Raw genomic sequence first — 25063 nt, 5'->3', positions numbered from 1 at the left:
GGACAGTATGTGCACTCGGAGTGTAATGTGGCACATCATGTGGCAGCCACGGGTCATTCAATATTAAAGGAACTGTGTGGTTATAACTGGGGGAGTGCAGCGGGGCGTGCTTCTATTTTAAGACAACAAAATGGATTCCTGCGTACTGGTGCATTCTTGGGCAGATTAATGGAAAAAATTTGATTTATGTCCCGGTGATGCGGCCCACAACAGCTGGTGCGACTTTGACACCGGACCCTGCAGAGAGTCCCGTGTCGCCATTAAATACCCAGAATTCCCCCGCCAGGCAGAGGCGTGGCGACACACTCATGCACTAGATCAGGTGCTAGTTGAGGATGGTTATTGACATTTTGCACATGACAGTTGTTTAAAGGCCTCAGCTCATACATGGGCATTCTAGAGTCATAGTTTTTTTCTTGATATTACAGAATAACTATTTTAAGTAGGCCTCTCTAATCTGTGCCCTACAAGTGTCTTTATTTAAAGTGGCTTGTAAATGAATGGAGGTTGGTATTTACGTGATGTAGATGTAAGAAATTTGAGCTGCACTTGGAAACCCTGAAGATGCCTTGCAAGTTTATTCTTGTGTCAAACAGAAATGAATGACAGTCAACTCAAATGAAGAATTAGCGTGCATATTCAGCTAGTTTTGCATGACTCTCATTACTCAGAAAGTCAGTAAGTGATTATAAGACTTATTACACTGTGTTCCAAACTAGTATTTATAGTAACAGTTTGTTTACATAATGGTGAACACTTGGACAATACAAATCTACGTACTGTTGGAGATTATTTGAGCGTGACTCAGAGCAAATGGTCTCCTTTTAGTAAAGCCATATTAAGGAAAGTTCCCGAGCAACAAATGCATCGTATTAAGAGAGCAGCTGTTAAAACGCCAATGATGACAAGAAGCAAGCGGCTATTTGAAGGCGATGGTATCCCTGGAGTCTCAACAGCCTTTTAATGCAGAATTCTCCCGACGGCTTGCAGTCATACATAAAGCTGTATTTCGGCCACATCAACCTAATGTTCACAAGGACATTTGCAGTTTGCTCAAAAATACAAGAATCGTTGAGAACCTTTTTTTTTTTTTTTTTTTTTTTCCACTGATGAATATCAGATGGTTGGAGTTCTGGATGGTGTTAGTGGCTATTCACAAGAGTGACCTTTAGGGCTGTAATAATGAGTAGTTGGATGGTAGGTCCGTGAAGGTATTAAAATGACCTCTACAAAATATGTGAAGTTCAACGGACTGTTTGCTGCCATGGTCAAAATAACTGTTCCTCCTTCAATAAAATATTTACACACATACCAGTTTACGCTGCAGAAAATACTATCAGTGCTGTAAAAAGTGAGAAAAACTCATGGTCTGGTCAATCACCAGCATCCAGTTTCTATGAAAAAAAAGATGGCCTGTAAAGTTGAGTCAATTTTAATCGTTTTGTTTAACAGTTGTATTTTACAGGAGAATTATTCTATTGAAGAATCAAAGGAAGTTATTGAAACAGTCTTTGATTCTAAATGTATTTTATATTTAATGATTTACAAAAGTACAAATGTAGAAAATAGAGTGCAATTAAAAATGTATGTGTAAGGCTTTGTGCTGATTTATAGATCTGTAAAAATGTTTGCTTATCATCAACTAAATGTCCAATACTGCTGGCATATCTATGCACATATAAGTGCAGCTGTTTATATGTTTGTTTTCTTTTGTAAGAGGGTAGTTTTTTACTTCTTCCTACTCCCTTTTGAACATGTAAGCTGTGCTTAATGATGATTATGTATGTAAAAACTAAACAAAAAAACGTTTTTATTTTATTTGCAGTATTTCTGTTGCTGGTTTATATGTTCAATAAACAAACAAACACATTTTATATAAATTCCAATATTTTACTCAAGTAAATATCTGTTTAAGCTTTTGAAAAATAAACTAGAAGTAGAACAAATGTGATTAATCGTGACTAAAATTATGCGATTAATTAGGTTGAAAATTGTAACCGCTTCATAGCACTCGATTCCTCTCATTACTTGGTCAAAACGTGATGAAAAAACCTCGTAAACATTATGGTGAATTTTGCAAGCCGTGACAGCTCAGTGGCGATGAAACCTTTTTCTCCTTTTTTTTTTCTCGACCCTATGCGTGCGTGACGGCATTGGACTAAGGGTTTGTCTTCACTCTGAACTTGGCGATGATCTGTAAGTTGGTCGCTCTGTTTTTATTGTTTAATTGAAGCAGTCTCACAGTACACAAAAGCCAATGAAGTATTAAATGCAGAAAACTCACGCAAAACATGCCTCGTAATTTGATCGATCTTTTAGACATATTACTGATTGTGTTGTACTGTTTTTTTGTTTGTTTTTGTTTGTTAAGACAGTTATTGCGTTTGCCTGTGACTATCATACAAACCAGGCATATTGTTATCATAGTCAATCAAACAACATTTGATGACATCTAATGAGCCTCACAAAACATATTACAACGATCCAAAGTCCAATGCTTTTCAATGAGCAGAGTGTCGTTTCACTGAGGGAAAATGTTGCATTTGCGGAAAGTGGGAAATCGGAATTATCCCATCGGATTGTGTCAGTTCCGACCTCAAAGCGTTCGAGGCAAATGTAAATACAAGACATGTTCATGGACACAAAGTGATTTGGAATGACTGTTAACCAGAACAACAAAGAATTTATCGAAATCAGCCATCTTTGTTTTTTACATTTACCTCAAACGCTGTGAGGACCTCAAATGCAACACAAGACTTGTGACGTAATTTCGAAATTGTCAATAGATTGGAGGGACCGTTCATTGTGACATGTATTTTATATTGTTTAATACAACATATTAAAATTTGTAGATATCGTGTCCCATTCATATTAAGAGGAAACAGCTGGTAGTACAAAGTACACGTCCAAACAGCAGTTAAAATGTGATACAGACTTACTGTATAATTTTTTGATGGACTTGGCAATGTTTTTGTTCTGGATGAGTAATTTTGCACACGAAAAAGAAAAAAAGGTAGGTTTGTTTTATTTTATTTGTCTTGTATGTATGTACGTATATGGCAGTTGAAACAAATCCATTCGTATTTATGTTTCCTGTCAAAGTAGTTGAAAGCCAACCAGCGTCATGTCATGTTTTTGACTTTGGATGTTCCACTGTCCAGTCATTGCAAACTTGACAATAAAAAGTTTCCTTAGCTTTTGTCTCTAAGGATTAAGTGTAGCAGAACTTGTCTGTGTATTGTCTGTGCTGGTGAGCGCAGCTGACATGACAGTTGTTGTGGGGACACCTATGTCAGGCAGCTGATGTGCTCACGTCATGTTCCCGCTGTTGGCCTTCCCTGAACGTCTCATTCTGACCGTCCCTTTCACCAAATTTTGGCCCCCATTCACGTCTCATCATTCCACTGTGTACACGTGCATTGACAAATTCTTCGCCCTCCTTTGGTAATGTTCCCTGCAAGTTGTTTCTTGCATGTTAAAGAGCAAACCTGCAATCATTGCACTCATCTTCTCATTCTAATTCCAGACTCTTAGGCTTTCTTACACTCTTGTGTAATAAGCAGCGCATGACTTAAATTGGGTTTATGCTCAAACTACCGTGATGGTCAGCATGACTTTTGTGTCACAATAACTCTTTGGAGTAAACACATTCACTCCCACTGGACACAGTTAGTAGGTAGAACACAATTTGTTTGGAAAATTCTTCCCAAATAAAGACAATCTTGACAGTGAACCCTTGTTTATGGCGGGGGAGGGGTACGTTAAACTTATTAAACAAACATTTTAAACACATTGTTAATGTATTTGAACTCCAAAAAATTGTAAGCATAAAATGTCTAGAAAATATTGTATACAAATTGGCCTTTAAAAACTGGGGTCTGTTGGGTTGGCCTTTGACGTGGATGGGGCTGCATGTGAGTGTCTGGGTGTGAGCTGTGGTGGCCGAAAGTAACTTTTACCTGAGGTTGTTTCACTGTTCTCCCGACTGTTCGATAAACGGCTGAAAAGTGCATCTGTGACTGTGGCTCACATTTGTGACAATTACAATAAGTACTCTGTAAAAAAACTATTAAAACTAATATAGTGAGGGGTTTGACCAATCATTAATCACATTTTAGTGGGTCAGCACTGCACAATGGAACCTCAGAAGTACCGGTAGTACACTGTGGAAGCTTTTTGTTTAAACTTTTTTTTTTAAATCAATTTAAAAAAAGTTTCCGAAGTGTTTAAAAAAAGCCTCATTAAATGGTGTTAAAATAAACTACATCACAATTAAACATCAAGTAAGCAAAAAACGATAAGATAATGGCAGCATCTGTTGTAATGTGTAAAATTGTTGTTGGACAGCAACATTTGAGTTCAACATCACAGGGTGGGAGAAGGTTGGTGTTAAACTTCACACTCATGTCCTTGGATTTTAAGTTTTAAGTTTAAAGGTCCCATCCATCAAAATCCAACATTTCCCACTGTTGTATGCATAATATTAGGTAAAAAGGTACGAGTCTGTGACGTGATTTAAGTTTGACATCAAAGTGATTTGCTTTTGTTGTTTATCAACGCAAGGCACAAAGGCCTGCCAAAGCGAGCCAATTTGAATTTGGCATCAATGTCCATCCATCCATCAATCCTTTTTCTGAACCGCTTTATTTCTCACAAGGGTCGCAGGAGTACTGGAGCCTATTCCACGGGTGGCATAGCATAATTTCTCAAGCATAATATGCACTCGGGTATATAATAAGTCTCCCCCAAATCACCCTTCAAAGCTTATTTTCTTGTGTACTCATGTATGCGCTTCCCCAATTTGCTACATTCCATGCTCAAAAAAACTGAACTAATATCTGCAGAGTAATTTGATAGATTAGGATTTCTCTTGTTCAGGCACATATTGTTTTGCATAAAGAGAAGTTTTCTCAGTTTCGGCAGTAAACATTCAAGCCCACTGATATGAATACTGGTAGTGGTTCAGAGATACAACACGACCGTTTGAACATTGCTAGTCAATCTAGTGACCGGTGATTGTGTTGGCTCCTAAATACAATCTTTGTTGAAAGTTGAACAGCTGTAAAGAGTGCAATCCACTCACAAGATACGCCAAACAGGTCGGCTTTTCACCGATCGAGGATCAGTGATCGACCAAAAAATTTAGATTGGTGCGCCCCTAATTTATAAATAGTGTATGTGCAAACCAATATGTAAGGTCCCATTTTACTGTACTGATCCCAAAATGATTTACACTTGGATTGGACCTCATTATACTGTGGCTTTATTAATTTTGTCCTCACTATACAGCAAAAAAAGTTGTATTTATTCAATGCAACATCATTATGTCCGCTCGCAAACTGCATTCATTGTGCAGACTTCACATTTGTTTTGCTTTCAAACAGACCGAGCAAAAGCACACGCGAGATGACGGTTCCATGTGATCTACTGGTTGTTTTGTGCATTTGTTTCCATGTATGGCTTGAATTGATTAGCATTCAAAGAAGAAATAAAAACAAGGCGCCTGGGAGGGAAAAAGCCGTCATGCAAACAGCTTATCAAGCTTGTGCAGTGTCCTGCATGGCGTATAACAGGAAGTACATAAAACAGTGGAAAACGTTGGTCTTTGTCATCCTCTCATCTAAAAATAATGTGTGTGGGTGCAGGCAAGTTCATAACATAACGTTAACAAATATTGTTTTGTTTACATGTCTGTGGTGAGCATGTGTAAATCAAACAGGCTTTTTTTGGGCCATGTGAAAGGCGACACCGTTAGATCAGCAACTTTGTGAAGAATTGATGTAATTGCCGTCACTTTTGGGACATAAGTGGACCGCAGCACCGTCGCAAACAGTTCTTGCCTGGTGCTTTTAATAGGCTCAGACTACTTCGGACATCATTCTTTGAATTTGACGTGTCCCGTCCCTCCGCTATCCCCCTCCTTCCTCCACCGTCGCACATCAACTATAATAAGATGTGGAATGGCTGGCAGCCCGAGCTCACAGAGGGAAGGCAAAACAAAGCAAAGCATAATATGGGAAGCAGAGGAGCTAGATGTATGCATGACGTACGTCGAGTGAATATGTCACACACTAATTTGGATGATTCTCTGAGGAAACTACGTTTTGATATCTTGGCTGTCACACGGAGATTATTTTGTCTTGTTCTTGGTATTTATACTTACAGAAAAGCTGGTTAGAAAAAAATTGTCCGTAATATTCAGTCACTGTGAGGGTTCTTCCCATCCATAGAAGGTACTTGCAGTACTTGTATTTGTAAGAGAAAACATATTTTTCATAACTCAGAATATTAGGAGAAGGGTGTTTTTACTTTACGAGAGTAAAAAAAAATTACAATTTCACTAAAGACAGAATCTAAGAAAGTAACGTGGATGGATGAAGTCCTACAGAAATTGGTATTAATTTAACAAAATAATTATAATCAATTAAACACCAAGGGAAAGTTCGATTTTATGAGAATAAACATCAAGTTGTCCGTAACTTTTTTTTAATACATTTAATCACTGTAAAGGTTTGAATTAGAGCTGTTAAACGATTACATTTTTTATTCAGATTAATCACATTTTAGAATTGGGATTACTCTCCATTAATCACTTAAAAAGGCTTTTTATCAACTTTTTTTGCCCGCCAAATTTGAATAGCACCTGTTATATGTTAATTCTTTCGACATTTAATGTTATGAAGACTTCAACTTTTTTTTTGATCCACTGCGCACACTAATCCGCCTCTTTTTCTAATAAGTGAATTACTTGCATAATTTAAAATGAAAAAAAAAACGACCCCACTAGTTTGACATTCTTAATGTCATATGCAAACGTTTCTTAAATGTTTTAGTTTAACACATGTAGTTATATTTGTTGCTCAAAAACAACCTATGTTACTTCAACGTAACTATCCGCTGTCAAACTAAAGGATAATTTGTGGTCAATATTAATAGTACGATTAATCTGCGTTAATACATGATTAATGCGATATTTTTGTGTGTAATTTTACCAATTTTAACTGTGGATGCATTTGTGGTACTCCTGAATTTACCACATGGTAAAGCTTGAAATTGACATTGGAAAGTTGTGATGTTCCCTGATTGTTTCTATGTCTGATGTTGCTGGAGGTTTAAACTAGTGAACCCTTGTACTGTGTCATCATGTTGCTCAGGTGCATCCCCCAATTGGCCGCTGTGAGCGAGCTGCATCAACAGGTCTGCTTTTCTTTACGTAACCTTCCACGAGCGCACAGGAATGCAAACTGGAAAGGGCAGATCCAATGTGCACACCCCTCCCATCCCCATACGCACAGAGAGCGAGTCCCACACACAGACGTCCTGTCACTCCTTATCTTCCCGGCAGTGTTGAGAAGAGCGCTCCCTTTGCCCCTGTCCACTGTACGTGTGTGTTGTGTAGCGGCAAGCAGAGTTGAGATTGCGCGACCCGATCTGGAATGGGAGAGGGAGTCACAGTAGCAGCTGCTGCCTTGCATTAAGCTGTTCTGACTCACTCAGAGGACAAACGCAGGGATACGCACAACTTCTACAAACAATAGCGCCTTACTTGTCCAACCCGTCCGGACCCCACTGGATTTGTTTATGTGTTCTCCGTGGTGTGCGCCGTGAGGATGAGGATGAGGGAGTTGTCTCTGCGTCAGGACCCTGACCTGAGGAAGGAGCTAGCCTTGCTGGCGCGAGGCTGTGACTTTGTATTGCCCTCGCGCTTCAAGAAGAGGCTTAAAGCCTTCCAGCAAGGACAGGCCGAGGTTCGTATGGGGGGTACTGGACTCATGCCAAGGGACTTGGATTTTATGTTCTTGTTATGCTTCTCTTGTGAAAACTGAGCACCAACTAATTGAAGTTCATGTCACTATTCCGTTCTTTGATAGCCAATGGCGTAGGTGTTCCCTTGTTGATGTCACTTGTTCAGTGACATCAAGTGTGCGCCACATTTACTGGGTAGCATTCGTCTTGCGCTGTTTGCCCACCAGCAGCTGTTGCCATGTCAATATTTGTTAGCCAAAGGCACAGGTGTTGCTTTGGCCTTGTGAGATCGGCCGATCGCCACATTTATTGGATGGGGTTTGTCTTGCATGGTGTACCATCCAACACATGCGCCACCATCCAGAGCCAGTTCCTATCACCATATCATTCTTTGATAGCCAGTGGCACAGATTTTCCTTAGGCCCTGTAATTAAAGTTCCTTCAGTTCCCAAAATCATACGATCCTCTGTTAGCCAATGTCACAGGTGTTCCTTCGGCCCTCGGAGATCTGGTGTGCACCACATTTTTACTGGGCGGTGGACTTCTTGCGCAGTATGCCCCTTGTAGCCCACTCCTCTGTCCTTGCTTCAGGCCACATCACTGGGAATGTGTAAAATGTCATGAGGCTTAGCAAGTCGAGCTTCAGGCGCTTAGCTAGTGGTTAGCATAGGGGGTTAGAGGAGGGGGACAGTGTGTGGCAGCAGAAGAGGTTTATGTCCTTTTATAGCAATGGCTGACACCGGCACACGGTGCAGCACAGCATCAGGCGCATTCATCATTCATTGTGTTACCCTCAGTAGTGTTTATAGTTTAGACCATGTTGTCAGGTGTTACATGAGTTTGCAGGTGAGAAACAGACGTCAACTGGAGTGGCACTCATTGATATTCACTCACACCGCATAAAGACTCACTCAATATTCGTATCTTAGATACCATGGTAATGGTTTGCTGCCATCTGCCTATGACTGAATCTTGTTTTTAAGTTTCAATTTAAATTCTTTTTTTTTTTTTTTTTTTAATCTATCCATTTCACGTTCTAGCAGATGTTGTGCAGGCACCACTTTTGGAGTTATGTCTGTGCTCAAAAATTGATCCTGATGAAAAGTCAGCCAAATTGTCCTTGGTTCATACCAAACCTACAACCTTTTTTCTTTTCATCTTTACACATTAGTCACGCTGGTAAAATCAACAAACTTCTATCCATTCCATTCTTCCACTTTGATGGAGTTAGTCCTCCACAAATGTCGAAGCAAACAGCCAGACACCATGGAGAATAATCCACTCAGTCACCTTCAAATCTAAGTACAACCTAAGTCATCTTTGGCTATAAGATGACACCTGAGACCATGTTAGTCCCATCATAACATCTCATCTTTTGCAGCATCATGTTTTTCCAGGAATATGAGATCATATTAAAGACCACATTTGTCAATAGTGTTGTAAACTCTGGTCTCAGAATCAGTTTCAAGGTCGCTTTGATTTTCCTTGTGATATCAGTGGCATCTTTTAAAATTGACATTGATTGACTTGGCCAAAGAGTGAATATCGTAGGGATGGCATGGCTCAGTGGTTGAGTGGTCATCTCCCAATCCAGAGGTTGTGGGTTCAATCCCCAGCCCTTGTGACCATGTCAAAGTGTCAACATACTGCACCGCCAGTTGCTACTGATGCTGCATCATCAATGGGTGAATGAGGAGTCAAGTGTTAAGCGCTTTGAGTGCCTTGTAATTGGAAAAGCGAAAGTGAAAAGTGAAAGCCCATTTTCCGTTTAACAGGCCTTATCTCATCTTGTTTTCACATCTGTTTAGAGAATATGCAGGCCACACAGTACTCATTAGTGGTGATTGGTATAATTTGATGTTGTTTAAACACCCACTCACTCAAGTGTGTAGACTGCAGCAAAAAAGTGGCGGGCGATCAAGGCAGCCGTTTAAAAAAAAAATATCCGCACTCCTCATCCATTCCTCTAATGTAGATGTGATTTGTATGAGGCCTACCACCTGCGGATGAAATGCCAAAGTGTAAAAAGCACTTGCAAGCACACACGGCACAATGCGTCATTGAATGGCGGCCATCAAATGTGCTCAATGGAAATAAAAAGCGCAAAAATGATTGATCAATTTAGTGGATAAATCTCAAAATATTGAATATTTCATATTTAAAAAGCAGCAGCATGTTGATTTTCATCACATTTATTTATGACATTTTTATTAGTGACCCAGCTGGACCAGCATCAGTGAACTTGAGGTGACCTGACACAGTGGCCCCAAGGGCCATCAGGCCTCTCCGTTAATGAAACTCCTGAAATGGCAGAATATGCTGGCAGACTGGCATTGTAAAAGTATCTAATGATATTCCAACGTGCATCAATCAGCATGCAGCTATTGGAACACTCTAAAACACGAGACTGTGGTTCATCTCATCATTTTATTAGCAGCATGTGTTAGTTTTGCTGTGTCTGCAGAAACATCTGCCATGAAATAACAATTTATGAACTTTATGAACAATCTCAAAAGCCGATATAGTATCTCACTGAGCGGTGAATGCTTGCGAACTGTGTGAACAACTAGTGAATTTTGGGTTTTCATCAGGATTTGTAAGATGTTCACAGACAGTTTTACTTGTCGTAAAGACATTTTGAACATGTTCAGACAGTTTTTCACTGTCTGCGAAGATCTTTTGAAACCTTTTACGAGCCCTGACTGAAACCTCAAATTAGCTACAATCGCACTTTTCATTCATGGATTTGTTTAAATTTCCACTTTACTTTGTAAAAGATGATGCTGACAGTGGAAACTCCCTACACTTTTTATTTAAAAAAATTAACATTAAAAAAAGAAAAAGAAGAAGTAATTATGTTGAAATTTTGGAAAACTTTATTTACATTAAAAAACTTTAGGCAGCTATTTAGTTGCTTCGTTTTTAATTTAGTTTAACACATGCTGGAAGCTCCCTAGACTTTTTGTTAGAATTTTTACACAAAGCTGTCTATTCCTTACATGTTTGAAAATGAAAATTGGAAAGGTTGTTTTAACAAACATGCTTATTAATGGCATTTCAACAAAAAAATTATTTTTCACAAATATTTTCTCTTTTACTGCAAATTAATATCGACTTGAAATATCAGTTATCGGCCTCCTTGACTACTAATAATCACTATCGGTATCGGCCCTGAAAAAAATATATCGGTCTATCACTATCTGTAACCATCCCAAAATTTCTGCCTGTTGTTAAATTTTAACTGTTGTTGTTGTGGCTGTAGCTTGCATTTTTGTATAACTGCACTGAGGAATGCTATCTTATTTAAATGATTAAACCTGAGATGGTACGTTGTGGTATGTTGTGAAAACATTGCAGTGCAACAGATGATGTCAGTTTCCTAGTCAGGCCAGTTGACTAATCCTCTCTGCCCATCAAGACATCAAAACAGAGGACCAGTTGGCTGTTTACCTCTAAATAGAGAACACAAAGTGTAAGTGGATAGAAGTTATTGCAGAGTCCTTAAGCCAAATCAGCTGATGTTGTTGTTTGATCAGCACTGACTGTTTTTCAGTCCTCATTTCCTCAAATAGTGGCCTGCCTTTTAATGGTACCCCGATTAATTGCCAAATGCATCGTCCACTTAAAGAAACACTCCAGCCCAATAGACCTCCTTTTTCCAAATTTTCCAGGAATACAAAAATGACAGGAGGTTGCACTAGGGGGCTGTAATGATACTTTATGGACTAACATGTTTACCATAACACACACCGCCCTCACAGCAAACATGGCGCCTGTAAAGCTGAGGTCGTAATAAAATGTGAAGTATAGATAGATATTGTATTATGTGTTTGTTGGTCAAATGAAGTGCTTTTTATATCCAAATGTTGATGGTGTTTTCTTTTTATTAGAAACACAATAAAAATAAACAGAATTTAGTGATATCTGTTTTTTAATGGACAGTGGCAATTATTATTATTATTATTATTATTGATTTAATATTGTTATTCAAATGCTTTTGGAGAAATAGTAATAGACATAAAGAGTTTCCGCTAAAGTACCCAATAGGATCTGCAGTTAAGTAAAAAAACGCACTTTGCTACTCTATAAAGAATGCTGTTTTTAATGGAGTGCTTAAGTATTAGCAACTGTTGTGAAAGGAAGAGTTAAGAGGGATCTTAAGACTATCATTAGCATACGATAACATCATGTGGTTAACAGTGTGTGTGCCTGTGTGTGTGTTTTTACATCAGGCGCAGGTGAGGACAGAGGAGCCCGTCAGCCGCGCGCTGAGCGAAAGCATTCCAAAGTTTTACTTCCCGCAAGGTCGGCCCCAAGCCAACGTTAACATCGACGGCCTCATTTCCAAAATTGAGGCGACGTTCTGCCAATTCCCCAATGAAAGGGCCACCATTGAGGACATGGGGCAGGTTGCCAAGGTGAGAAAGTGATTTGCAGCATGCCACCCAGTCACATGATTTACGTGTTTGCTCCTTTCACACCAAAAATACGAGCCCATCCTCCCTGTGGTTTGAGGGAAACCTAAAATGTTTCCTCAGGGAAATGATCAAATGATGCAAGTCTTTATTTATTTTAAGCATTCAAATGTCCTTGGTTATAACAACGTGTGTCTGCTCAGGCCTGCGAGTGTCCCCTCTACTGGAAGGTGCCATTGTTCTGCTCGGCCGGGGGCGACAGGACGGGCTTCGTGTCTGTGCACAAGTTCGTGGCTATGTGGCGCAAGTAAGACAATGGCCGCTTTTGTCGACGCGTTCAGCTGGGCCGCTCGTGCACACGCTCGTACAACGCCGCCTGTTTGAACTGTTATTTCCTTGGCATCAGTAAACACAAATGATGGGTGGCAAAGGCCTTACAAACATTTGCACTGCGAACAAAAACAGGACAAGAAAAACATGACTTTTAGAAATGTAAGCATGCACAGTTGTGTGCAAAAGTCTCAGCCGCCATTTGGTGAGTGTTGTTTTTTGCTATTCTGTAATGACCCTATATAATTCAGAAGTGAACTGTTGACATAAAAAAGTTAAAACTACAATTTAATAAAACCTGTTTTGTTTGCACTTTATATGTACAGTGTTGAGTATGTGAGAGTGAATACACAAATTTAGATTAAATTGTAAAGTAGTATCTTCATCAAATTACTATATTGCTTATACTAAGTTTGTCTGTGACCCTCATTGGATTTGTTTGAACAATTCTAAACTGTTAACCAAGTGAAAAAAATTTACTTGATCATAGAATTATGTATTTGTGCGATCTGTTAGCCATAGCTGTGGTAATGGCAGAATATCTCACCAACACGTCCATTAAAGCCACACAAGCATTCAAACAGTGACCATAAATTTCTGCATCTTTAACCACATCCTCACCAAAATGTGCCCATGTACAAAATTTCAATATGCAGTATGTGTTCTAAGTAGGGGTCAACTGATTAATCAACCGATTATGGCCCTTCAAACATCGGCCAAAAATAATAATAATAATAAAATAGTTTGTTTATTTATTTATTTATTGACAAACCAAAAATATTATTCAAAAAATACTGGCAAACATTTAGTTTTTCACGAAAATGGAGGGAAATGTGGATAAAAATTCCATAAAGGAATGGAAAAAATCAAAAATATAAGAAAAATATTGTTGTTTCAATTGTAATATCACCATTCGCCACTAGATGGCAGACATGTCTTAGTTACTGTAGGTCTTATACTGCTCTATACTACAACGTGAGTAACCATAATAATTTGGCAGGACAAATATAGTACCTCAATAATATTAAATTTTTGAGTGAGTTAATTTTTGTGAAGAAATGTACAAAATTAGTTTTTAAACAATATATTTACAGGTAAGAACTGCTATTCGTGAAGCAGGTCGGTCACTATATATATATATATATATATATATATATATATATATAGTTCTTACCTGTAAATGTATATATATATATTTTTTTTTTTTATCAATTGGCCGATTGTAATCTGTATTGTTTTTCTGACAACAATTTGCATCTGCCTCCAAAAATCCGTATCAGTCAGCCCTAGTAACATTTACGGTGTAATATGTAAAAGTATTGCACACTGTGGGCATATGCCCTTGTATTAAGCATTCAGAAAGCTGGACAAGCTGACCTTTGACTTGAGCTCATAATCGAGCTGTTCTTAGATGAGAGGCCACAACAGATGCTCACCTTTTCCTCCCCCCCTTTTTTTTTTTTAAACTACCACCACTCTCAACGCTGATAATTACCCAGAAGCCATCCAGAATCCTAATTCCAGAATGTATTAGAGCTGTTCTCCTCTCATAATAGGACACAACAAAAGAGGGAGTAACCTCGCCACCATCTGTTCTCTCTTTCTTCCCCCGCCCCGCCATGCAGGACGCTGCAGACCTGTCACGACGAGGCCGCCAAATTCGTGCACCTCCTGGCCAAGCCTGGCTGTAATTACCTGGAACAAGACGACTTTATTCCCTTCCTGCAGGTACTGGCAAGGCCGCACGCGCGCTCGCCACTTTGGCTCGCCTTGTGGCTCACACAGGAGTAATTCATATGCACTCGATGGCCACTTCATTAGGAACACCTGCGTGGTGTTAACCTTTGATTGACAGTGTCAGCGACTCAGCGATGTATTACTTAAAGCAGAAGTGGAAAGAGCACTCATTGTACATAAGTACAGGGGGTCCTTGCATTAAAGTCTAAGCATGTTTTTTTTTTACTAATGTAGTGGACATGAACCGATGCCATATAATGCGGATTTTGTTTTGAAGAATATTCCATCGGGGTGTGTAGGCGGTCTTTACGCTTGCGATTGATTCCGGTGGCGCGCTCGCTTTAATTTGTGTGCTTGCACGAGGGGGAAATGTCTTTTGACTGTTGTGATGAATGAGAGGCCGATTGAGGCGGAGTAGATGCGACTGTTTCCGCCCGTTTCCCCCCGCTTGTGATTTATGTGTTTCGCTATGATTTAATTTCTCACAGTGGGAGTCAAAGAGGCACGGAAATAAGGCTTTTTAATTCCTGCGCAGACTGAGCATTTATGTCAACACATGGGAATGAGGGCATAAAAAAATTACTTATGATGTATTTAAAAAAATAAAAAAATAGCTGCACTTATGTGGCACGAGAAAGAAGGTTAATAAGAGCACCTGCATTTTTCATTGGCCTTGTCACCACTGTTCAGTCACAAAGTTCAGTGCCGTTCACGCTTATTTATATCATTGCAAAATATTTGTAGAGAAGGTCTCTTACTTCAAAGTTTACATTTGCACGATATAAACATTGCTGTAATGCACATCTTCACCCAATGTCAGGTTCAGGCAACCTAGAACTTTTAATAAACAACAAATCAGAAAGGAAGACAAGAAGTTTAAATTACTTTTGCGCGCGAGGAGAATGGAAAGACATGTGTCCATTTAGTCTCTTATCGCGCTCTGGTCACACTTCGCCATTCCCTCTTTTTATTGGATATTCACTAGTTACATAGCGGTTGGTGTTCTAAAGGGGAGGGGGAACACACAACAGCCGTCACAGATACAAATCATCGTGCAGAAAATAATGTAGACATGTTTTTCTTCAGCACTGAAACTTTCAAAGTCAAAGCTTCAACAGTTCAATCGCAAAATGTTCCAGTCGTCATCTTGCTATAAGGCCACAGTTCTTGTTTTTGAAGATGAAGGAGCACGAGTCATATCTCCCTTTTGTTTTCTTCACAGAATAAATGCTTAGAAGAATAAATATGGGATACCTTATGTACATTCTTCTAACACCAAAACAGAACATAATGAAAGGAAATGTGAGGAAAGTTGTACATATAGATGGAAAAGGCAAATTACCCATTTTTTGCCATATTATTACCAGAAGTGGTGTGCCAATGCGAGTTGCGCACTGGAAATTCAATAAGTTGCTCCAGTTCAAAGTCCGTGTACTCAGGGATGGAACCGGCCATAAAAATAAAATAAAAGCTTGATAAGTCATATGTGCAGGAGAGTTGCGCGGCTTTGACGGTTTATCGCCATGTCGCTGCAGCTTTGACCGTCCAAAATACAGTATGTCCTTACGCGGTCAGTGGTGCAAAAAAAGAGCGGACAGCGGTCGGCTGCCCCAGAGAACTGTGCTAAGCTAGTTAGCTGATCACAGGCAATTCATTTTCCGAAATAAATTTTTGGTGTTAAATATGACATTAATGTCTTTTTATAAAACATAAAATTATATATTTTTTCTAGCATCATGAAGTCATTTATAACCTTTATATCTTTACAACCTCATTTTAATTTAAGTGAGCTTCACTAGCTACTGCTTAGCTTCGATGTCGCCGCACTGGGAATGTGAGCGAAAGGCGATGTGATGGGGCTGTTGTCGTCTTTCAGGACGTGGTGAATTCTCACGCCGGCCTTGCTTTTCTGAAGGAGGCGTCGGACTTCCACTCCAGATACATCACCACGGTACGGTGCCCTAAAACATCACATGCACGCTGTTACCTTGATGTCGTCGTTGAGCGTGTCCATACTTACAGGTGATCCAAAGGATATTTTACAACGTCAACCGCTCGTGGAACGGAAAAATAACTTGTTACGAGCTCCAGAAAAGTAACTTCCTTCAGGTTGGTGTCAACATGAGGATTTACAAATGCTCCGTTGGAAATACGCGTCATTCTATTTGTCTGTGTTTTGTTTGCTGGGTTAGAACGTGGCGCTGCTGGAGCAAGAAGAAGATGTGAACCAGCTGACGGAGTTCTTCTCCTACGAGCACTTCTATGTCATCTACTGCAAGTTCTGGGAGCTGGACACCGACCACGACCTGTACATCGACCCCAAGGACCTGGCGCAGCACAACGACCAAGGTGCGTGCCCAGGCCACACGCAAGATGGACGCTCCACTAGCATGTCCAAAGACTCACGTTTGCTGATTGTTTTTTCCAAGCCATCTCCCAAAAGATGATTGACAGGATATTCTCAGGAACAGTCACAAGGTAAGAGGCACACTCACTTGCAGCAAAAATGCACTCTGGTTAGTTTTTTTGGACAATGATTGTTTTTCCTGTAATAAGAATTCCACATTATCGTAATGTAACTTTTTTGTATTGCATTATTTTTCCTTCAAATTACAATGAAATACTAAATCTTTCAATTAACGCTAAGGTTTTTGTAAAATTACCCCCAACACCCCTCCCCCACCCCCCATAATAATACAACTTTAGCCAAGCATATTTATATATTTTTCAACAAATTTCCCCTGAAATATGAAATTTTTATTCCAATGTATTTTAAGTTTCATAATGTAAAACACTTACTAATGTCAACATTTCTAAATGTTCCCATTTTTCAATATTCTTGCATTTTTTAAATTAGTTTCATTCTTGTGGAACAGTAGACTTATTCGTATAAAATTACTGCATGTTTTTTTTTTTATATATATTATGAGGTCATATTACCACTATATATTTCCCTTAAAAAATGACTTTTTAAATTATGATTTTATTCTTGTGAAATGATAACCTTATTCATGTAATATTAGGCCTTAAAATCTTCTTGTATTTCTTTTTCCTCGCATGGTACTTATTTTATTTTTATGAAATTACTTCTTTTTTGTTGCACTTTTGCCATTGTCGTCATCAATTTACTGCTATTTTTTAAATATGTTTTTTCTTTTTGGGATAGGGTCCTTCTAAAACTTTATTAAAAAATATTTAATCAAAATGCATTTTTACTTGTTTTATGTCTATTACCAAGTTATTTTGTTAAATTACAACTGTATTTAAAAAAACAAAAAACTAAAGCATACAAGTATCATTCTTGTGTAAGTGTATTTTTATTTGTATTATTTTCAATTATTCTTGTAAAATTACAACTATATTTTGCACAAAAAATTCTCAGATCAAATTTTTTCTTTTCTATTTTATTTTTTTGCAATTATACAGCGTTATTATTATTATTATTTCATTATATTACCATTGTTGTCATCAATTTACGGCTAAGTTTTTTTTTATTTTTTTTTATGTATTTTTAGGATAGGGTCCTTCTAAAACTTAAAGAAATAAAATAAGGACTTTTTCATCGTATTTAATAAAATAGTATTTTTACTTGTTTTATTACTATTACCAAGTTATTTTTATTAAATTACAATAGTATTTTTTTTTTAAACATATTTTTTGTATTATTTTCGTTAACCACTTCATTCTTATAAAATTACTACTATATATATATATATATATATATATATATATATATATATATATATATATATATATATATCATATATACGGTATATTGCAAAAATGTGATTTTTTTCTCAGATATTTTTTTTTTTTTCCGTATTTTCTTGCAATGTTATAACTGTATTCTTACATTATGGCTTTGTAATATTATTGGGGGGGAAATCAACAGGTTTTGTTTTTAAAATTGCCATTTTTTTCACAAGAATCTGACTCTTGTAAGAAAAAAAAAATCTGACTTGTTTTGTTTGTGATATTGAGGGACCGGCGCGTGTTCAAGGAAGGCCGCTTGAGTTACCCCGACTTCGTGTGGTTCCTCATCTCCGAGGAGGACAAGAAAACGGACACCAGGTACACTAACTTCTTCACGCCGGTTGTTGGACTTGAAAACGAGAGTGACCGTCTTGTCGCGCGTGCGTGTTTGCTTCCAGTATCGAATACTGGTTCCGCTGCATGGACCTGGACGGCGACGGCGTGCTGAGCATGTACGAGATGGAGTACTTCTACGAGGAGCAGTGCCAGAAGCTGGAGAGCATGGCCATCGAACCGCTGCCCTTCGAGGACTGCCTCTGCCAGATGCTCGACCTCGTCAGGCCTCGGGTCCAAGGTCGGTCGTCTCTTACTCGCCCCGCGGGAAATTCCGCCTTTTCTCCATGATTGATTGACAAGTGGCCCACAGCTGTTGGTGTCATCCACATGCACGCACACGTGTCGTTAGCGCAGGAATTTCAGCCATCGTTTAGCACGTAATAGGACACCAAAGCGCTATTTCAGAGCAAAGACATGTCGACATTTATTCTTTTCAACACAATCACACCTGTTAAAAAATAAAAAATAAAATGACCTACAACCTAAAGCGAAAGTCAACCTCCCCAAAAATGTTGACAATAAAATGTTCTATACAGCCCCACTAGTCTAAATATGTTATTTTGTTTAATATTGCGTTAGTGGAATATGAGTTAAGCAGCAAAATCCAGCCGTTTTTAGGTGTCAGGTAACAACCAATCACAGCACAGCTTCAGAAAACAGGTGAGCTCTGATTGGTTGTTGCCTGAGGGCTGAGCAAATGTGATGTCATCTACAGTCGACAGCAAGTGGCAAAATGGCCGAGATGGAGAAAAAAATGGCTGGATTTTGCTGCATAACTCATCTTCCACAAATCTAATATTAATCAGAATGTCATGTTTACACTAGTGAGGTGACATATAAAATATTATTGTCAAGAAATATTTAAGGTCGACTTCCACTTTAAATGTAAAATTATGCAATTTTCTGTTACTACATTTTTCTCATCAAGTTACAGCTTGGTCTTGTAAATTACACTGCACACTACCACATTTTTTGATCAGAGATGTTTGGGGTTTTTTTTGTGGTTGTTTTACTTTTCTAGATGATTTTTTTGTGCTGATTTAGAATCACATCATAGCTATAAATATTAATGCATGGTAAATTCCGTATTGTGCAAAAGCTTTTTGTAGGTCAAACCAAAAAACTAAAAATATTTCAAAAATCTGAAGTTCTAGAAAAAAAGTAATCTTTTTTAAATCAGTGTCAAAAATATGTATAAATCAATTTGATTAAAATTTGCATTTGACCAGTATTAACTAATTTGCTCTAAAAAACGTATGAACATTTTTATTTTAAATATTTTGCCATGGTCCCAAAAACATCTTTATACATTTTTTATGTTGTTGTTTTTTTTTATGGTAGAGCATACAGTAGGCTTTGATGCAGCATTTGAACTGAAGATGTGGCTTAAAGCAATAGTAGTTGATACAAAAAACGGCCAGCAGGTGGCAGCAGAGCAAAAGAGGTCAGCCAGGGCCATGTTGCAACAAGCTCTTTTTGACAGTGTTTTCAACAGGTTTGTGAATAATGATGAAATTTAGCTATATTCTAACGCTAATTGCTACAAAACGGAAACCGATAGAAATATACTTTTTTTCATGATTAAAGAAGAGACTCTAATCTTTCTTTTGGTAGGTTCCATGTTTTTATAGCAATAGAAGACAATATTCTAGTAAAACAGCCGGAAGCAAAGTGGGTTGCTTCAGTGAAAATGGCTTCCAGTGAATGAGTTAAATTATTTTTTGTTGTAGTTTTATAATATTTTTTACTTTTTATATTATAACTTCAGTTCTAGTCTTTTTCTCCAGCAAATCAAAAATTTTCACATCACGGTTTCATTTACATTTTGTCTTCCTGTTTCTCTTGTACGTTGGAAACATGAAAATAGTCACTAGACTTAACACCAATCTGAAAAAAACTGTATTGTACACCTGTTGTGGGGTTCTCTTTATACTTAACCCCTCCCCCGGGGCATCACATGGAACAATTAGACATGTGTTTAATTTATTATAGCACACAAGGCATTTTAATCATGATTTTATTCTTATTATACATTTGTATAAATATGGCCCCACTAATAAATCATGAAACAAGCGAGTTACTGAATGAAACACAAACTTCCACACTAGGGATAGACCGATAATCGGCCCGGCCGATATTCAGCATTTAATGAATATCGGCATTGGCCTCTTATTTTGTTTTGATGGCCAATAGATTAAAAACTGTTATTTTTGCTCCGACGGGCACTTTTCTCCTCCGTCTACTCTCAGTCTGCGGCTGTTGACTCCCTGCAACGTTGGCACACAGCACCATCTGATTGGTTGCTCTTGCAGTGCTAACAGCCAATAAACAGCAATTAGCTTTAGCTTGCGGGCTAACCTAATAGCTGTTTTTTAGCAGCTATTTGGGAGTTAGCGTGTGGGTGAACGGTTAGCCCGCGAGCTAACCGTTAGCTCGCGAATTAGCGGCTATTAGCCCACGAGCTAACAGGCGAGCTTGCGAATTAGCAGTTATTTGCGGGTTAGCGTGCGGGTGAATGGTTAGCCCACGAGCTAACAGGCGAGCTCGCGAATTAGCGGCTATTAGGTTAGCCCGTGAGGTAACGGTTAGCTCGTGGGCTAACCTAATAGCCATTTTTTAGCGGCTATTTGGGAGTTAGCGTGTGGGTGAACGGTTAGCCTGTGAGCTAACAGTTAGCTTGCGAATTAGCAGCTATTAGTCCACGAGCTAACAGGCTAGCTCGCGAATTAGCGGCTATTAGGTTAGCCCGTGAAGTAACGGTTAACTCGCGGGCTAACCTAGTAGCCATTTTTTAGCGTCTATTTGGGAGTTATCCTGGGGTTAGCGTGCGGGTGAATGGTTAGCCCGCGAGCTAACAGTTAGCTGTATATCGGCTTCAAATATCGGTTATCAACCTCCCTGACAACCGATAATCGATATCGGCCCTGAAAAAAGCATATCGATCTATCTCTATTCCACACTGATGTGAATGACGACGGCAGGTCAGATCACGCTGAGGGACCTGAAGAGGTGCAAGCTGTCGCACATCTTCTTTGACACCTTCTTCAACATCGAGAAGTACCTGGACCACGAGCAGCGGGACCCCTTCTCCATCATCAGGGTGAGCACGCGGCGCACACGCCCGCCCAGCCTCCCGGGGCCCCGTTAACCGTCCGCCTTTGACAGGAAGTGGAGTCGGAGGGACAGGAAGTGTCCGACTGGGAGCGGTACGCCGCCGAGGAGTACGACATCCTGGTGGCTGAAGAGGCGGCCGGGAATCACTGCGACGACGGGTACGGTCACGCTTTTGACTTGCAGGTCACAACATTAGGTACACTTGCACAAGATGGATCCAAAATGAGATACTCGAGCAGGAATACAACCTTGCGGAAATGTCATAGCGTCATCCAACCGGTTGAATTAGCACGACCGAGAATTTTGGATACAACCCTCGCATTTGCTTCTAAAGGTTATTTCTCGTGAAAACATTTGAGTGGTTCTCAGTTTTTTTTAGATAGAGCGTCGTCACACTGTCAGTCAGCTGATAGTTGATAAGTTTATTGTGTGGCACTTTAGGACCACCACTAACCTCTGAAGGTGGACCACCTCCCGGCAGGTAAGACCATCGCGGTACCAGAAACCAATCCAAACGTTCTCCTTCCTTCTTTTGTCAAGACCGCTCTGGTCTTTAAACCAACCTGACCACGTGCCACCAAAACCTGCATCAAATGTTCTCCTGCACTTTCACACCTTCGTCTTCTTCTCCTTTGTCTTCTCCATTCACACACTCGTCTTTTTTTTTTATAGTCAACAATCTGCATGACACAAAAGCATTGCTGAGATTTTCGCTTTAGATCATGAGGGAGGGGAAGTCAACAACAAAGTTTGCATTTGACTGGAAAAATGTCATGTCATGAAAATGAATTCCATCAAATTCTAAAAACAAACTTTTGTAAAGAAAAAGTCCTAATGTGAGAATGAAAATGTAATTTTACAAAAACAAAGTTGAAGTATGACAACTGTTGGAATATTCCAAGAAAAGTTTTGATATTGTGAGAACAAAGTCCAAATATTAGAACATTAAAGTAATTTTACAACATAAAAGTGAAAGCTGTATGCGAATAGTTGTCATTTTAAAAGGTTATATCCTGACTATATTTTTGCAAATAAAGTCGGATTTTCAAGTCTTATAATGTTGTGTAAGTATTACGCCGTATCATAGTCATACTGTCATTTTATCAGAGATAGTGAAATGAGAAAAACGTGAAATTACAACAAAAAAAAAAAGCCTAACTTATCATCTAGAAGACATTTTGATATTTCATGAGTATAATATTTTTTTCCCCCAATAAAACTATATGCATATGATCTGACACATGCATTGCACGGATAATCCGTTAGAGGGCAGTATCACCCAGCTGATGGCTTTTCCAACGACCTTGCAAAATCGCCTCAATTGAAACCTGAAAACTTATTAATAGTGGGAAATGTTCTTTCTGATTTTTGGAAATACTAATATGTTTGATATGTCTGTTTATTATTATATTTTTGATAGTTATAAATGTACAAATTAAAGCATTGTGACCAGATGTATCAAATATGACACAAATCAAAAGTCATATTCATATATAGTCATATATATGTTTATTTAAAAAAAATATATCAAAAGGACCAATAAATACTCTGTTTACAAAGAATCTGAATGTTCTCATATTTCATGGTTCAGGCTTTATAGGGTTATTAAGAGAGAGAAAAAAAAATATATATATATTTTTTTTAAACATGTCATAATATTTTACTCTTGTAAAAATCAGAACAACATTTTACCAAGAAAAAAAATGTACGGCGCTGATGTGTAAAACCCGGAAGTCAGAAGTCCGTGGCATCTACCCCAAACTCCTTCCGCACTCTCTGACAATGAGCGCACCACTGCCACCTACCATAGTGGATGTGATATTACAATTTATTCTACTAACCCCCCCCCCCCCCCCCCCAAAAAAAATTTGTTCCCTGAGGTCACTCGTGCAAAACATAGTAAAATATGAATATTATAGAAATAGTTGTCATGGGGGGGGACATAATATTAGTTCAACTATTTAACTAATTTCATGATAATTGTATTTACTGACTTTGATTGAAATGTAATTTGGAGAAAGGAGTAGCTTTGCTCTCAGACCAGCACGTTTTTGTGATGCTTCTGATTGGCTTCCCTGGTCAGGGTTTTTATTAGGCAAAATAGCACCACCTGCTGCTTTGGTGTGCACAAAGACTGCCCTCCTGTGGCAGCAGAAGCGCATTGCATGCCTTCTTTTTCCCCAAATAACATTTAGCGGCGGTTATGTGTTCAGGTACGAAGCCCCGCTGAGTCCCTTGGAAGCTCACATCTCAAGCGACCTGGGTCTGTCCAAAAGGCACTTCTTCCAGATTCCCTCGCCGCACTGCAACCTGGACGACTACGAGTACGAGGATGACTTTGAATGAGCGAGCGCCAATAAAGCAGCCTTGATGTTCTCACAAGCGGCTTACTGACAGCCAAACGCTGCTTCTTCTTTCTTGGCACTTTCCACGATTTACACCCGATGAAGAAATTGCCATGGCATCACAAACTTGACTGACTCTCCACGTCTGTCCCTGTCCCTCCGTCCGTCCATTGGCTCGCTTTACATTCCAGTGACCATACCGGAAGCTTCTCTACAACAAAATGCCAAATCATCACATTGGACTCTGCGTGTGTGTGTGCGTGCGTGTTTTAAGTGTGCGTGAGATGGGTCTTGTAATTTAATAGATGAATTTATAAATACTATATATGAATGTGTAAATAGTGTTTGCTGTGATATAAATCATTTGGGCAAGTTTTTCTATCTAATAAAGTTAATAAAGCCTCAGTCATTGACTAATAGTTTTATTTACATAAGATATACCATTAAATACATTAACAAAGAACAATAGAGCTAGCCCGCAATTGGTGAAACTGCAAAAAAAAAAAAAAACTTCAATAACGTTTTCTACAAAACAGGGATTTACATTTTAACAGTAATGCCCCGTACTGAGCCCTGTGGTACACCACTAAACTGGAATTTAGCTCAACTACACATGAAAGAGGATAGGACCATAAAGTGGTGATAAAGGGAAAAAAATTAACTATTTATATATATATGACAGCATAAATTGGGCAAAATGGAAGACTAAATGTGGATTTTTTTTGAGGAAGAAGTCATAATATAAACTACATATAGATTATAAGAATTGTATGCAGGTTTTATGGAAATTAAATTTCTCAAGGATTATTGTTTATGTTTGCTTAGAATTTTGTGATATAATTTGATGAGGAAAGGGATCATATCAAGAATTAAATCATTGTTGGGAGGAAGTTCTCAACTTTATTTCGAACATTTAAAATGACAAAACAAAAGAGCATAATTTGACAATTGTGTCAAAAACAAATGACAGAGACATTTTAAGTTATTCCACAAAACAAGGATGAAATAAAAGTTTTTGTTCTCATAAATAATGACTTCCAAAGAAAGTTGTTTACAAAAGAAAATACTTACTGTTTGAAATGGAATAGGATGAAGCAACTGCTTATCTGAAGTTGGTAAAAAATTGGCAAGAATAATTAAAAAACAAAAAATGTAATTGTAATTTTACAAAGAAGTCATACGTCAAAAAAGTCCTAATTTTGCAAGCAAAAATGACAATATTGAAATCAAGAAAATTGAAAAACAAATGTCAAACTTGTATTTACAAGTTTAAATATGAAATTTTTC

General features: G+C 38.5%; 1 protein-coding gene across 2 annotated transcripts in view; it reads left to right on the top strand.

Moving 5' to 3' along the window:
• The window catches only part of ppp2r3b (protein phosphatase 2, regulatory subunit B'', beta), a 29040-nt gene extending 4859 nt beyond the window's left edge, over nucleotides 1-24181 (top strand). The window contains exons 1-13 of one of the 2 annotated variants that reach the window (XM_086092003.1): nucleotides 7328-7748; nucleotides 11979-12164; nucleotides 12365-12468; nucleotides 14117-14219; nucleotides 16105-16179; nucleotides 16251-16337; nucleotides 16421-16577; nucleotides 16658-16706; nucleotides 18210-18299; nucleotides 18380-18555; nucleotides 21299-21417; nucleotides 21483-21589; nucleotides 23645-24181. In XM_086092003.1, the coding sequence (XP_085948129.1) occupies nucleotides 7611-7748; nucleotides 11979-12164; nucleotides 12365-12468; nucleotides 14117-14219; nucleotides 16105-16179; nucleotides 16251-16337; nucleotides 16421-16577; nucleotides 16658-16706; nucleotides 18210-18299; nucleotides 18380-18555; nucleotides 21299-21417; nucleotides 21483-21589; nucleotides 23645-23777 (1524 nt within the window). In that variant the 5' untranslated portion in view covers nucleotides 7328-7610 and the 3' untranslated portion in view covers nucleotides 23778-24181. Of the gene's footprint in view, nucleotides 1-7327; nucleotides 7749-11978; nucleotides 12165-12364; nucleotides 12469-14116; nucleotides 14220-16104; nucleotides 16180-16250; nucleotides 16338-16420; nucleotides 16578-16657; nucleotides 16707-18209; nucleotides 18300-18379; nucleotides 18556-21298; nucleotides 21418-21482; nucleotides 21590-23644 lie in introns of those variants that run through there. The other variant, XM_086092002.1, reaches the window with a different exon arrangement.
• Nucleotides 24182-25063: the final 882 nt, after the last annotated feature.

This window comes from Leptonotus elevatus, chromosome 12 (genome assembly GCF_054856555.1).
Source record: "Leptonotus elevatus isolate MCC_2025b chromosome 12, RoL_Lele_1.0, whole genome shotgun sequence".
NCBI lineage: Eukaryota > Metazoa > Chordata > Actinopteri > Syngnathiformes > Syngnathidae > Leptonotus > Leptonotus elevatus.
The sequence above is the reverse complement of the archived record's forward strand: the minus strand, read 5'-3'. Positions and strand labels throughout refer to the sequence as shown.